Genomic DNA, 16,309 nt, shown 5'->3' with positions numbered 1-16,309 from the left:
GTATATAAGGAAAGAAGAAGAAGAGGAATGTTCCTCACTTCTCTCTTTTTTCCTTTTTTTTAGAAGAATACAGTGTATGAGGAAGAAGGGGAGTTTGTTCTTCCTGGAAAAAAGAAATTAAAAAATTCATGAAAGAAAAAAGCAGATGGGGGAGGTGGATAATTCCTCTCTTTTTCTTTTCCTTAGAAGAATGCAATGTATATAGGAAGGGAGGAGAAGGAACCGTTGCTTCCCTCACTTCTTCTCCCCTCACCTCTCTTTTTAGAAGAAATAAAAGGAAGTTAAGAAAAAAGAAGAAGAAAATTAAAGGAAAAATAGGAAGGAAAAACAAGAAATTGAAGGAAAATTGGAAGAAAAAAAAAGAAAGGTCGGTATTTCCTGTTCTTCTTTTCTATAGAGGAATGTAGTGTATGTAGGGCATAGAGGAAGTAAGGTTTCTTTTTTTTTTGAAAGAAAAAAAAAAAAAAAGAAAGAGAAATATTTTAAAAGAAGACAAGGAAAGAAGGAGAAAAGAGTAGGTGCGTAATTTCCACTTCTTCCCTTTTGATTAAAGGAACATAGGAAGTATAGGAAGGAAGGTTGCTTCCATCACTTCTTCTCCCCTCACCTCTTTTTTTAGAAGAAATAAAAGAAAGGGAGTTAAGAAAAAAAGGGAACAAAAAAAATTAAAGGAAAAAAGAAAAAGAAAATAAGGTTAAGGAAAAAAAAGGAAAGAAAAAGGTAAGGTGGATAATTCATCCCTCTTTTTTTAAAAGAGAAGGAGGAAAAAAAGAATAAAAAAAAAATTAGAGAGAAAAAAGAGAAGGAAAAGTAGGTTATTCCTTCGTCCTTCTTCTTTTTTGGGGGGGCAGAGGAATACAGTATATAGGTAGAATATAGTAGTACTTCTTTGTTTTTCTCCTTTTTTTTGAAGAATTCCGAATGTGTAATTAGGAGAAAATAAGGAAAAGAAGTGGGTAGGCATATATAAAGAGCAAATATATTGTAATGGTGAACATAAAAAATAAAGGTGTAAGGGGAAAAATTGCAGTATAGGGTGCAGGAAAAATTTGAGTAATGTAAAACTCTTTTAATATAAGAACAAATTATATAAGGAGAAAGGTAACATCATGGGGTTCTTACAGTTTGCACATCTAATAGCCCAATGGCAACTCCGTAAAGGGACCTCAGGGGACGTAAGTATTTTAACATTTTTCATAATACATGCGAATATGTGCGGCCCAATAATAAATTTGTGTGCTAGAATAATTGGAGTTCAAGAAATGTGACGGGTGTATACATATGTGGCTGTATTTTTTAAACTTATCCTAATAGGGCGCCGTATGGGATGGTATGAAGAGAATGTTTCATGAATTAACGAAACGTTTACAGAATGATAAGAACGAGTTCAAAAAACTCTGTGAAGAAGTACACCTTCAGGACACAACAGAAGGAACAATAAAGAAAGAGATCTGCAAAGCATTAGTACAAATAAAGTTATTCATGAGTGGAATTAAAGTACAAGATGATAATGCTGGATATGGATTCGACGTGGAGAACATGGAAGAAGTAGAGTCTTATTTGAGGTGTATGATTGGGACTGTAGCAGCCTCAAAATTATTCAAAGAACACAGCTGCCTGGGGGATGTCGCTGAGTATGTAGTAGGAATACTTGGGATGTTTTTGGATGCGGAGGAATTGAAGGGGAAAAAAGGGAAATGTGGAAATTTCGATTTCCGAACTGTAAAATTAGGCAAAGAGCTAATCGGGAAGGAAATAGAGAAATGGGTGAAGAGCGCTAAAGGGGATATAGGGATAATAAGGGAAACAAATAAACACAACGCATGTAAAAAGACGAGTAAGGAAGACCGCAGGGCCGATGCCAAGGGGGGTCAGGACCAGGGGCTTATTCGCAAACTATTTGGTATAGAGGATGACACACAACTGAAGGAAATGGCCGATACAAGCAACAGTTTATCGGAGGAAGGTGCTAAGGAAGTACTGCAAAAAGTGAAGGAAGGAAGAATAACGGATGATAAGATGCTGCAACAGGAGGTTGATTCTAAAATACAAAAAGAGAAGGAGGAAGCAAGTCAACCACAATCAAGTGGAGCAGGTAAAACAAATAAGAACTACATTCGAACGTGTAGTAAATAACAAATATGTGTATAATTTAGAAATATATATATTATTACACAAATAAAAAGAAAAGAAAGAATGTTTAAGGTGTATAGAAGGAAGTTTTAAGGTGTAAAAAAGGAAGGAAAGGAAGGATAGGGTCTAAGGATGCAGGAAGTTCTAAGGAAGGAGCAAGGGGTATATGGCGGAGGAAAGGAAGGGTTTGAAAGGAGAAAGGAGGGTATAAGGAGGAAAGAATGAGAGTGAAGGAAGTGAGTGAAGGAGTGAAGATTCAGGGTGTAGGAGTGAAGACTAATAGTGAAGGAGTGGAGATTAATGGTGTAGGAGTGAGGATTAAGTGTGTAGGAGTAAGGTTCAGGGTGTAGAACTAAAATTCCGGGTATAGAAGTAGAGTTCAGGTTGTGGGAGTAGGGTTGACGGTGTGAGAGTAGGGTTAAGGGTGTTGGAGTAGGATTTAGGGTGTAGAAGTAGGGTGAAGGAAGATAGGGGAGTGAAAATTCATTGTAAAGGAGTAGGATCCAGGGTATAGAAATTGGAATTTCTGGTTTAGAGTTCAAGGGTTAAGGGTATAGGAATTCGCATTTCGGGTTTAGATTTGAAGGGCTATGGGTATAGGTATTGGATTTTGCGTTTAGGTTTCATGATTTAGGGTATGGATGTCAGAAATCGGGTTTAGTTTGAACAATATGAACCGGTTTTTTTTGAAAAATAAAGGGTTCAGTTTTTAGGGTTTAGGGGTTGTGAGTTCAGGGTACAGGAATTCGATTTCGGATTTAGTGTTCAGGTTTTAGGTGGTAAAGCAATTCGGGTTTGGGGTTTAGGGGTTCAACAGATATGGTCTGGAGTTTAAGGAAGGATAGGTGTATGAAGGGGAAAAACTGCTCGTAGACAGGAGGTTACAGCCGTTTAATTGTTAAGGGGCGTTTAGCGCTCCTTGGAGTGGAAAGAACTCCTCAAATGGCGATAGAGAGGACAAGGAGGAAGGAACATAACAAGGGGTCCAACCGGACAAATGGAAACCTCCCAAGTGCACCCTGAAAAGGGTATATCCAAAGAAAAAAACTAAGAAAAAGAAATAAAGAGAAAAAAGGATGGAAGGAAGAAAAGAGAGGAAGGAAAAGTGAAAAGAAAGAGGAAGAGAGGAGAATGGAAAAGGAGGAAGGAGATGAAAGAAGGAGGGGTAGAAGAAGGAAGGAAGAGGAATATACCCTACCACTACTCATTCATGTACACACCTTCCTTCCCTCACTCACTGTTTTTTCCTTCCTGGCTTCCTTCCTTTATAGGTGAACACTGTAAGGACAAGAAATACTTATGTGAACGTGCACTGTGTGTAGCAGACTATTACCGTGAAGACAGTGGGAAGAAACCAAACTGGGTAAGGAACAAGAATGCTTATTATGGGTAGGAACAGTACAATGAATATTGTTTCTCATATATATATGATCGTCAAGGGAACGATCATAAATTATGTGCATATACTTCACACACATATATTTTCATTCTTTCCTTTCTCCTGTTTGTATAGGATAAAATGTGGGGTGATGTGAATGGTTATGTGGACAAACTCTCTACGGGTATATTAAATAAGAGGGCAGAAACTGAGCAGTATTGTAATGGCTCCAGTGGGACTAATAAGGAGGTTTGTCAGGTGATTACTGCAGGATTAAAGCATATTTATGAAATTAAAGAAGAAAAGATTGGTGGGGAGAAGAAGAACAACCAATTATTTAATCAAACTATGGCCTGCGTCTTATTAAATGCATTAATACGGAAATTGAAGGAGAAGCAATCTCCCTGTAACATAGACATAGGCATAGAAAAGGCTTTCAATGTGGCAGAACAATATAGGAAAAACTGGTGCGTAAATAAGAACAGGGGCGATTGTGACCTGTGTGATCAGGAAAAGGAATATAAAAATTGTCAATTGGGAGGGAAGAACCTATGGGAAGAAGTAAAAACAAAACTTGAAGGGAATCAACAAATAACACAAACTCTGTCTACTATAGATACTTTATGTAAGGAGAATGCAAAACTAACGTCTACCCCTAAAGAGAGTCTGCGAAAGCGGCACCAGACACACCAGGGACGACATCACCACCACCACTGTCTACCATCACATTCAACTACTACTTATTCCTTCACTCTGTTTCTTCATTCCTGTAGGTAAAGACTGTAGTAAGGAGGATAACTTATGTGCTCGTACAAAGTGCGTAGCAAGGAAATGGGGAATAAACAAAAGAGAGGATGCAACTTGGGTAAGTGAACACAATATTATATTGTCTTCACTAGAATAAAAAAAGGGGGGGAAGGAACACAATATATTGTCCATTAGAATAAAGGACACTTCTGTGAGTGTTGTAGTATGTAGAAACTGAACAGGGGAAGAATTAGACGCACACATAACGTGCATATAATTATAGGGTGGACATAATAATTATAGGGGGGTGGTGGACAACATAATAATTATAGGGTGGGGGGGTGCACATAATTACATAGGATACATTTGTTTCCTTCCCTGTTTCCTCCCTCCTTTTATGAACAGAGTAATATGGAGAGTGATATTAACAAGGAGGCCTCAGAAATGTTTAAGAAAATATCTCAGGATACCAGCAAAAGTATTGCAAATTATTGTAGTGATTCAGATCCAAGTAGTAGAAGAGTCACTGACCCAGAGATAAAAGCATGCAAGCTCATTAGTAGAGGGTTAAAGCATATTTATGAAATTAAAGAAGACAAAAGTGACGATACGGAACAGAAAAGGAAAGATAATCAGTTATTTAAGCAAACTATGATGTGCCTCCTCCTCAACGCTTATGCAGATGAATTGAAGAAGCAGGTGAAATCTCCCTGTGAGGTCAGTGAGCAAACAATAGCACAATCATTTGAGGAAGGAAATAAGGAACTTACGAAATCGTGTAAGGGTAAAAATAGTGAGAAGGGTCATTGCGTTCAGTGTGATAGGTATGATCAATATGCAGATTGCCAAATAGACAGTGAAAAGATAGGGGACAAATTGGAAACAATGCTCAGGAAAGATGGGAACGTACAACAAACTCTAACTGATATAAGTACTATAAATAATACCTTATGTGATCGCGCCCAGTGCGTAACAACACAATGGACTAGGGATAGGAGACAAGGGGGCCAAACGAAATGGGAGGTTAGGGCGATCCATATTGGACACCAGAATCCAAGCATATATATTGCATGTAGAAAGAATATATACGTACTCAGACGAAGTTTGAGTAAAGTTTTTATGTAAAAGTTAAATGTAAATATATGCCCCCTCTTTTTTCCATTGTATTGGCAGTATCACATTTGGGATGATAAGGACATGGAAAAAATATTGAATGCCATATGTGCGGCTATTGCTAATGGATACATGAACGAAGCAGGTGCATGCAAGAACATTGTAGATAAGGATAATACAACTTCAGAAGCAAAGAAATTAGCATGTCAACTTATAACTGCAGGTTTAAGGTATATATATGGTATTATGGAAGATCAGAAGGGCACTACGGAGGAGCGCAAAAGAAATGACAAAATATTTAAACAAACTATGGCTTGTATGGCATTAAATGTATTCGCAAAAGAAATACTGAAAGGAAGATGTAAAATCACGGAGGAAATATTAACACAAACATTTGAGGACGGAAAGGGTCTCTACACCACTATGTGTTCCAGTAGCAATAATTGTCAAAAATGTGAGTGGGACAGTTGTTCAAAGCCTACATTTAATAATAGCCAACTACGGCAAAAAATAAAAGAGGAGCTCCTGAAGAATGCAGAAATAAATAAAACTTTGGAGGAGATATGTAAAAAGGATACGCAACCAGAAGCTGCTCCTGCAGCACCAGCAGAAAAAACTCCAGTTATGAAAGCAAAAGAAGACGGTTACGACAGTCAGGTGAATGGTGGTACTGGTGTTCTACGAGCTCCTAGTCCTTCTCTTGGTGGTGGTGATGATAAGGTCAGTCAGAGTCCTGCCAAAGATGATTTACAAGGTCCTCCAGATGGTATTCCAGCTGGTCCAGGTGTTGGGACTCAGGGTTCAGGGGGAGGTATTAGTTCTCAGAGTACAAGTTCATCAGGAGGTGGAGGAAAAAGTGAAGCTCTTCCAAAAACACCGAAGACTCTGAAAGTAGTGAACGTAAAGGAGGAAGGGATGGTCGACCCTTCCGACCTTACCCCATACCTTCCTTACCTCCCTCTGGCTCCTGTCTTCATTGGTATGTCTGCTATGAGCTATCTCCTTTGGAAGGTAAAAGAACAGAGAAAAGAAAAAAAAAAAGAAACAACGAAAAAAAAAAAAAAAAAAGAAACATGAAGGTGAATGAATCACTGGGGGTATGTAAGATTTCACATTTTAGGGTTTGAAGTAGTAATTACTGTTGCGTGAACAACATTTTACCCCTTTTAAAAAAACATTTATTACCTTTTTTTTTTTTTTTTTTTTGTTCAGTATTTTGGAATACTTCGCAAGACAAGAAAACGTTACCGAAGAGCACATCAAATACGTGGTCCCTCCTTAGAACAAAAGATTGTTGACCATGTGGACCAGGATGGTCCACGTGAATATACCTTAGTAAAGGAACGCAAACATCGTTCCACGCCTAAAACAAGGAGGAAAAAATGGGTTCCTGGTCGTCGTCGTGGTGTACGTCGCCGCATGATTATTGATATTCATTTAGAAGTCTTAAACGAATGTCAGAAAGGGGACCTCCATTCGACGAAGGAAGATTTTTTTGAAATTTTGGTTCAAGAATTCATGGGATCTGAATTTATGAAGGAAGAAAACGTTCCTAAGGAACAGGTTCCAAGTTCAGATTCCGGGTTTAGGGTTCATGTTCCTAAGGAGGATTTTCTTAAGGAGGATGTTCCAAGTTCAGATTCCGCATTTAGAGAGGATGACTTTGTTCCTAAGGAAGAATTTCCTAGTGTTGATGTTCCTAAGGAAGAATTTCCTAGTATTGATGTTCCTAAGGAATGTGTTCCAAGTTTAAATTCCGGGTTTAGGGAGGAAGAATCTGTTCCTAAGGAGGATGTTCCTGGGGGAAATGTTCCTGAGGAACAGGTTCCATGTTCAGATTCCGGGTTTAGGAAAGAAGACGTTCTTCCTAAGGAACAGGTTCCACGTTCAGGGTTCCGGGTTTTAGGGTGTAGTATAAATATTTTTCTTTTTTTCTTTTCTTTTTTTCGTTTTGTGTATTAAATTGTTTGCATGTTCATGTGTAATTAACATAAGTGGATGTGAAAAGAAAAAATTTTCTGCTTTCACGGATGTGTTGGGAAACTTCTTTATTTATTGACGATCCAAAACATGATTATTAAATTTTTTTTGTTATAATCTTTTCCCTTGATAATTTTTTTTTATCTTAATAATTTTCTCTTTGTTAATTCCAATTATGGACATATTCGAAAAAAGTACTCCAAATTGTGCGAAAGATTCGCGAAGGTGCGAAAAAAAAAAGAGTGTGTTCTTACAAAAAAAAAAAAAGAAAGGAACTGTATACAATTACACAAATTTTGAACCACATCACACATGTATGTGTATACGAAGGGATCAGAATTATGAGGACAAACGTGGCACAACAAAAAAAAAGTAAAAAAATTAAATTAAATTTAATTAATTCTTAATATTAAAGAAAAAAAAATAAGAGAGAAAAAAAAAAAGGAGGGGCTTCGCTTACGCTGCTTTTTTTTTTTTTTTTGCACCCAAAGTTGTCCATTTCAAGCGTCCACCAGCAGCACATCACATCACATCACATCACAAAGCGTGCTTCTTCTTCTCCTCCGAAAAAGAAAGTGTGTTCTTACCAAAAAAAAAAAAGAAAGGAGAGACATTACATACAAACATACAGACAGACACACACATACACTAATTATATAATTAATGTGAAGGAAGAAGGGGAAAGGAAGGGGAACTTATTAAGTAGGATGATAACTTATATTCCTATGTTGTTGTCCGTTCCTTCTATTATTATTACTGTTATTTGCTTTCCTAGGTAACTCATTATATATGGTAGAATTAACTATTGATTCTGCTGTTGAGAAGTTTGTGGAACCTTCGGTTGAATATAGTGTGGAAGCATCGTCTGTTAATGTGTCGAATTCATGTTTAATGGTGGATCTTCTTCCTCTGCTTCCAATGTTCCTTCCACCGGAGGGAAGGGTGTTACTTATCCAAGGAGGTAAAAGGTTATACTGAACGAAGGAAAGAAAGAGAAGGCAGGAAGCGTGATATATATATATACCGATATATGTGCCTATATATATATGTTCTATATATGTACATGTACAAATGTTATGTATCTATGTACATAGTGGTGATAATTATGTAGTATTACTTTATATAAAGAAAAAAGGATTAATGGAATTGCTCCTATTCCTAGTATGGAGGATACGATTGGAGTGGCAACACTACCACCCTCGGAAGGGGATCCACTAGGTGGTGGGAGGGGTAGAGGTGGAGGACGCTGAGACCCCTCCCGCTCAGATGTTACAACACAATTCAATGCCTGTATTTCCTGTTGAATGTTAGTCTTATTTGTTGTCCAAAAATTGGAACAGTAACTATCGGGGCTTCTTCCACAATCTGCGCTCACTTTATCATAAGCTGCAGAAATATCTTCCAGATGTTTCTTATATGCTTCATCACAACGATAACCACGGCGTTTAGAACCCTCTATTTGCTGTTTCATTTTGGCACGGTCATGCCAATAGTCGAATATTAATTTTCTGTTAGTGAAAGGTTCCTTTTCAATAGTATTTCCGCAAAGAACTTTGTCCTTCTCATTTGGATACGTACTTTTTATATGTTTACAGATCGAATTTAGGGGGTGCGGGATTATGGTATCATCATCCTTCACATTTGTGAATAAAAAGTTCCCTATCCAGTAGTATAAAAAATTACAACGTTCCTTATACAATGTGTCGTTCGCATCCATCATTTTAGACATATAGCACCATCCTTTCTTAATTTTATCCGTATGTTTGCTCATAGTGGTATGTTCCCCTTCTAAAGTGCCTTTTAATTTTTCTACCCAAGAATCATCGTCACAACCATCACAGGAACCTTCGTCACAACTACCACAGCCTGTTTCAAAATTACTATAGAAATTTTTGTGGGAAGGTAATTTGTTCAAATCATCCTCCTATAGAAATCATTAGTAGGAAGGTGTACACATATATATACATATGTATATATATAGGTATATATATAATTGTTTATGTTGATACAGCGAAGGAAGGAGGGTGGATGGAAGGAGTGAACTCACCGATAACAGTTGTTGGCCAGGGTCCGGCATTTTTTCTATGTATATACATTTCTATGTATATATAATGGAATTACTTTTGTAATTGGTTTCCATTCATTTATATGGAATACATATATATGTGTTTGTATGATAGAACATCATATATATATATTCCATAGGATGATCATTGTTTTTGTTATTATTATTATGTTTATTATGATTATGATTGTCAGATTAAGGTATGGGGTGCCCGTTATTTTATAATATTTCCAGGTAGTGTTTTTTTTTTTTGTACACAATGGTAGTACATTATATGTATATATATATGTGCATCGGGAATCATTACATATGTACATAATGGAGATGAATGTATAAGCGAATGTACTGAAGTAATAGAACGGAAAAAAAAGAGAAGCACATTTTTCTATATATATTCCTTATTCAATGTGATATATTATTGCACTGTAAATGATTATTTGTAACCCTATAATATTTATGCAGTTCATTCATTCCCTCTGTGCACATAAGGTCGCACCTCTTCTTGATGTGTATATTTTTTATGTGTGCTACATTAAATTTATGCCTAACTTTTTTGCACTTAGTAAATCATTTGGTAGTAATTAACATATATGTAGTGCAGTTCATACACATATATGTGGAATATTATTCATTCCTTCCTTCCGCATGGAATGTGCACATTCATCAGTATTTAATGAAGGGGCATGAATTTATAAAAGAAGTGAAAGAGGGATGTAATGCATAGAACTGTATTAACTATGTATGAAGAGAAAAAACGTACGTGGCACATCCCTATAATAATATTTTACAGTGTATATTTTATTATTTGTACTGTATTAGTAATAGTACTTTATATTACACCTGCCTTCACGTTCCTTCTAATGTAGATTACATTTTATACCTTACAGTATTCCTCATTTTTAATTTTACTTTTTTCCTTTTCAGTTCATATTTGGGCAAGAACTAGGGAGGTTCAGAAAGTTAATGGAGGGGACACCTAAGAGGGGGGTCCCCACCCATGCTCTTACCTTTTACGTGCATTCTCCTAGAATATATATATGTGGAATGATCTTACATATGTATTGTTATTGTTCCCTTTAAGGAAGTTATTTTATTATAGTGTATGGTCATGAATAATAAATAAAATGAGTGCATTCTACACATAAATTGTATACATGCATATTTTTCCACCTCCTTCCCCCGTTCTTTCGCCTTTATATTAGAAAATTTCTTTGCTTGCGCACATATTATTTACATAATGTGCTCAAAATGTTATTTGCAAAAAGGATTGTTTGTGCCAAACTGTTAACATATACATGTAGTATACAGTTCATATACATGCGCGGAGCACTCTGTACTTCCTACATGTGTAATTTTATATGCACGCTCAATGAGAAGGAGGAAGCGTACATTTTCATAATAATAATAACATTTTATGCGCTCTGAGCATGTATATGTGTATATATGTGCATTGTGTATACCATTTTGAGCTTCCACCTCCCCTTTTTTATGTGTACATTATATTCTATATATTAATGTGCTTTCTTTTTTCCCTCCTTCCTTAGACCTCCTTCCTTTTCCTTCTTTTTTTTTTCATGTACATTTATGATGGTGTAATAAGAATAACTTTCGTATTTTCGCACCTTTATATTTTTTTTTCTTTTTTTCTCTGACGAAAGGGTAAAAGATTCCGGTTCAAACATATGTAAAGAGAGGGAGGGGGAGAGGGACAATGTATACATAGAATGGGGAAAGGAATGAGCACTGCAATTGTTGCTACCAAGATTATCGTTGTTAGCTACGATCATTATTGTTGTTGCGATTGACATTACTGTTGTTGTTTGCTACCACAGCAATTGTTCTTGGCTATCACCACTACCATGTTGGGTCACCACTGAAATTGTTGCAAGTAACCTGCCGTGATGGACGCAGAAATGTTCGTACATTATTCTTTCCCTTTGCAGGTGTATATATTCCTATATATATATATAGGACAGAATAATATGTGTACACACTTTATTCATACATATATACATATATATATAAATATATATGTATATATATGTGAAGGTACCGTGCGTTAATTCTAAATAAGGTTTTTACCATCCGTATGGAGCACTTAAGTTCCACCAATAGGTACGACACTATAAGATGTGCCAATGAACACTCCTACATGGTGGTATAGCACTTGTAGGTTCCATTATGGAGATTGAACTACTGGCCCACCAGCTGATGAACTATTGCCTCGGGCGACATCACCAGTGCTCACTAGGAACGTCCCAGTGTTCTGCGCTTTTAATTTTTTCCCTAGGGTAGGAACATTTTCCCCTTTCCATATTATTTAAGGGAAGTATTAATATGGCAATACCATTTTAATTGTGGATCATAATATTCATATATTTCAGGTACAGCACGGGGGGCATGTACAATGTGCTATGTAAGACGTAGAAAGGGTTCTATACACTTGCCCCCCACTATATACCATTCCTCCCTATAACATGGGAAGGATACTTATGATTCTAGGAAGTGGAAAATAGTACTTTGCACGAACACGCATTACCATAATACACCTATTTCTTTATGCATAGACATTCCAATGAACCACTTTGTGCGTCCCTATAGCGGCCACCACAATATATATATATATATTGGACATTTCCAAAGGAAAATTCCTTATAATTTTACTGTATGTGTGTCCAACCCCCGCCCCACACATGAATTATGTTCTCGCCCCTTCCCCTATGGGAACCTAACATTTACCCACTGAGGGAAGTTACTGCACGAAGTAGCAAAATATTTTTCCTTAAAAAGTAGGTGCACACCTAATTTAAGTATTTGCAGGGAAAAAAAGTGTAGGAGAAAATTTTCTAACGGGACTAATTCTTCCCGTCAGGTTCATATGATGAATTCTTTTCTCTGGAGGATGGGAGTTCGCTAAGTGTTCGTTAAGAGGAAAGGGGTGAATGGACTTCCACACGCGGGGGGAATGTGGTGTAATAGATTTTCCCCCTTTTAAGGCAGATAGGAGTAACCTGGAACATTAATCCATAAGGAATAATGTAAGAAAAGGAAGAAGAATGATCAATTAGTGCATAATGTGGATAACGTTCCACATATGTATATAATCTATGTGTAATGCACTCAGATGAAGGATGGACGGAAGAATAAAGTAAGTTGTGGAATATAGGATAGATTGAAGGAAATAAGGAAGAAAACACAAATAGCATAATATATATATTCTGTTTAAACTATTTATCGTGTAATTATTAGAAAAAGGTATAAGGAACAAAAGAGAGGGGAAGAGGAAGTGAAAATTATTATAAGAAACTGATCATTAACAGAGGAGGAGAGGGTAGGTATGGTGAAGGGGAAGGGAAAGGACGCTGCTTTCTTTCCCAGCAGTAAACTACTACTACTACTAGAAGGAATGTGCATACAAAAATGTCACTCTTGAGCAAAATTAATACATATTTTTACATTACACTCTTTTCTCTATACTTGTATTGTGAAGTGCACACATACCTTTTGCACTGAGCTCATAAATGTAGTGTGCACACATTCAGGGAGAGGGAGGAATTGAATGTGCTCCTTATATAAGCCATAAAATATATATAAACAGTTTCCAATAATGCTCCCTTAAATCATAATAAAACATAAGTACGTAGTACGTGCCGAAATTTTCAATTCAAAGGGGGGAAATTGCACTTTTTTGAACGCACTTACGGAAGAGTATAGATATTAATATAATACACAGCATAATCGTACACAATCCAATAATATAATGCATGAATGGTATGCAGTGCGTCAAGCAAAAATCCACTCCTTATTCTTCCTTATTTTATTATTCCAGCATATATATTTTTGTTCTTATTCTTACCTTAATGAAATGTTCCTAATGATTTAACACGTACGTATGTAGTGTGTGTAATCATAATTAGAAAGTGAAGGATTACGCATCTTTATTAAGAAAGAAGAAGTGTACAAAAATTTGCTACATATACACTTTTCAAATGGTAGATGCCCACCTCCATCCTTCCCCTTCAGAATATATAAGTGAAGAATGTCATATATATTTATATTCATTCTGCATGAATAAATAAGAAAGCAAGTTCCGTAGAAATTTACTATATGCAAGAATATATACATAAACAATGAGTCCAGGGGTAAGGAACAACACTAAAGGGCTTGTTGCTTCCCTTCCTTCCACCTACCACCCCTAACACAACCTTCCTTCCTTCTTTACAACATGGACACTTATATATATTATGTATATATAATAATTTGTGCATAGTGCAGTAAATAATAATATAGGAAGGAACGTACACACATGTAGAAACACCCATTTTTTACACATGCTCCTTTTCATACTACCAATTATTCTTTTAGCAGGCCGCTTCATTTAAATTGCCCTCAGAGGAAATATACGATGCGTTAGACAAAGAGGAAAGAAGGAATTGTAAACTCTGGGGGAGTGAGGGGAGCAGAGTGGACCACAATAAAGTAGAACGAACGTTGAAACTATCATTAAAATCTTACCAAGGGCAAAATTGGAAATGGATCAATAAAATTGTGCAAAACTACTGTGTAGCGTGTAACAGGACTGGGGAGGGTGAGTTCGCTTCTTTGCCGGATGATGAACGTTATGCCTTCTTCTTTTATTGGTTAGGTGATAAAATAAGAAACGAAAAATTGATAAGCTTACCTTTCACAATGGTTTTGCCGGAAATTTATAAGAAGCTGAAGGCATTCGACCTCACATGTAAGTGTACTAATATATACGAAGGTATTTGGAAGGATCGTTTCGGAGAGGCTAAAATATTACATGACTACTACTATGACTACAATAAAATACAGAAGAGTGTGGATCCTACTACATATTCCTGCACTACAGAATACGAGAAGTCCTGGAAAAACGCCCAAACAACATATTCACACTTAAATCAGAAGTGTCGAACCACTGCCGAAGAACCATATTGTAAAAAATTTGAAAGGGAGAAAGGGAAGCCAAGCGGCGAATTCGCGCCACCGAAGGAACTAACATGTCCTCAGCAAGCATCACGTTCAACATCTGAATTAGGTAAGACAAATAAAGGAAAAGGAAGGGGAAAATGTTATGTGTTGTATTCTTAGAATAAGTTGTTAAAAGTATAGAGGAAAGGGTGTGGGATTGAGGGGTTGTAGGATTAGGGGGGGTGTATGAACTGAAGCTTGTTCACGGTCTAAGAACAGAAATATGGTCTGGTATTTAAGTGCCCGAGGGTTTAGGTGCGTTCGGGGTGTAGGATTTAGGAGTTGTAGGTTCAAAGGGTGTAGGATTAAAGCGGGAAAAAAAAAAAAAAGAAAGTTTAAAGAGTTTAAAGGAGGGAAAAAAAGAAAAAAATAGAAAAAAAGGAGGGTGAAGGGAGTAAGAAAGGGGGGGTGGATTTTGGGATTCGCATTTAGGGTGTTAGAAGGAAGGTTGTTAAGTGGTAGGGTGGTAGGGTGGTAGGGTGGTCGGTGGGTTGTTAGGGGTTTTAGAAGGAAGGGTTGAGGGTGTAAGGGTAGGGTCTTTTTAGGTTAATGCCCCATAATATGGCCTGGTACTTTAGTCACCCCAGCGGGGGAAGTACAGCCGAAAGGGTGTATAAAAAAAAAGGAAAAAAGGATAAGAGGAAGAAAGGAAGAAAGAAAGAAAGGAAAGAAATGCAAGAAAATGGAGGATTGCACGATGTCTATGTTCCTCCTATTTCTTTCCAGATGGCTCAGAACAGAAAGCTGAAGGTGATCAAAACCAAGGGAAAAAAGCAGAAGGTGCACAAAACCAAGGAAAAAAAACCGAAGGTGTTCAGAATGGTCAGCAGGAACAACAGCAGGAACAACAGCAGGAACAGGAGCAACAACAACAGCAACAACAGCAGCAACCGCAGCCTCCCCAATTACCCTTCCCTGCTGGTGGACCACCTGCACGAGAAGGTGGAGGGGAAGCTGCTGCTGTGTCTGCTTCTGTGTCCTCCGCAATGGATAGTACCACTATTGGTGGTGGTGCTGCTGCTGGTGCAGCAGCAATAGGATTACCAGCAGTTGCACTATTACTATATAAGGTAAGTACACTTAACACAAGAAATATGTATAATAACACTTATTCATATTTGCTGTCTATTTAAAAATGAATGCATAGAACAAATGTAAAAAAAAAAATGGAATGCTAAATTAAAATGAATGTAAAAAACGAGCAGTAATGCACATGTACATTCTGCGAACACATTCCCATCTTTGTCCTTTCCTTTCTTTTATTTTTAGTATACTTCCTTATTTTCCGACTTACGTAACACCCTCTTTGGAGGAGGAAGGAACAACATTAGTAGAAGCAGAAAAAAAATATCATTAGTACGCAAGTTAAATAAGGAGAATGAATATGATTCTTCCTCAGCATACAACTCAACAACAGTAGATTCAGAACCTGACTTAACGGAGGAGGAGGAGGATGATACTTCGTTATATTCTGTTCCTTATGTTAGATAAGTTTCTTTTTAAAAAAGGAAGGAGAGGGGAACAAAAAATAATGGAGGGAAGGAACACAATAAGCTGGAAATGGAACATGCTACTGATAATATTCCATCCACGTAAGGTAGTAGAAGCAACACCTAAGCAACAAACTATATGAGCAGTCCCACAGGACAAATCGTTTAGCTGCGAAATTGTGGATGCTAATCCTTTGGCAACAATGGTGGTGGTATGTTCTTGAGGAGTGTGTGTGAAATGGAAAAGAGAAAAGAAAATGTGTTTTTATGAAAAAAGAATGGTATGTTTAGATCATTCATTACAAAACACACTTTGACTTAATTGTTATGTGGGCATATAAATAGAACTGTATTGCGACAATAATATTGGGTTTTTTTCATTATGAAACGATGTATATACTGTGCTACAGCATT

The 16,309-nt window shown here is 36.9% G+C and overlaps 1 protein-coding gene across 1 annotated transcript; it reads left to right on the top strand.

Moving 5' to 3' along the window:
• Positions 1–1,314: 1,314 nt before the first annotated feature.
• PCOAH_00025460 (SICA antigen) lies at positions 1,315–7,249 on the top strand (the record flags this gene model as incomplete). Its single annotated transcript, XM_020059351.1, has 8 exons — positions 1,315–2,095; positions 3,405–3,496; positions 3,647–4,136; positions 4,285–4,376; positions 4,664–5,281; positions 5,432–6,382; positions 6,584–6,692; positions 6,813–7,249. Coding segments are annotated over 8 exons (3,570 nt in total), but the record flags the coding sequence as incomplete, so codon positions are not given.
• Positions 7,250–16,309: the final 9,060 nt, after the last annotated feature.

This window comes from Plasmodium coatneyi, chromosome 9, assembly GCF_001680005.1.
Source record: "Plasmodium coatneyi strain Hackeri chromosome 9, complete sequence".
Taxonomy (NCBI): Eukaryota; Apicomplexa; class Aconoidasida; order Haemosporida; family Plasmodiidae; genus Plasmodium; species Plasmodium coatneyi.
The sequence above is the reverse complement of the archived record's forward strand: the minus strand, read 5'-3'. Positions and strand labels throughout refer to the sequence as shown.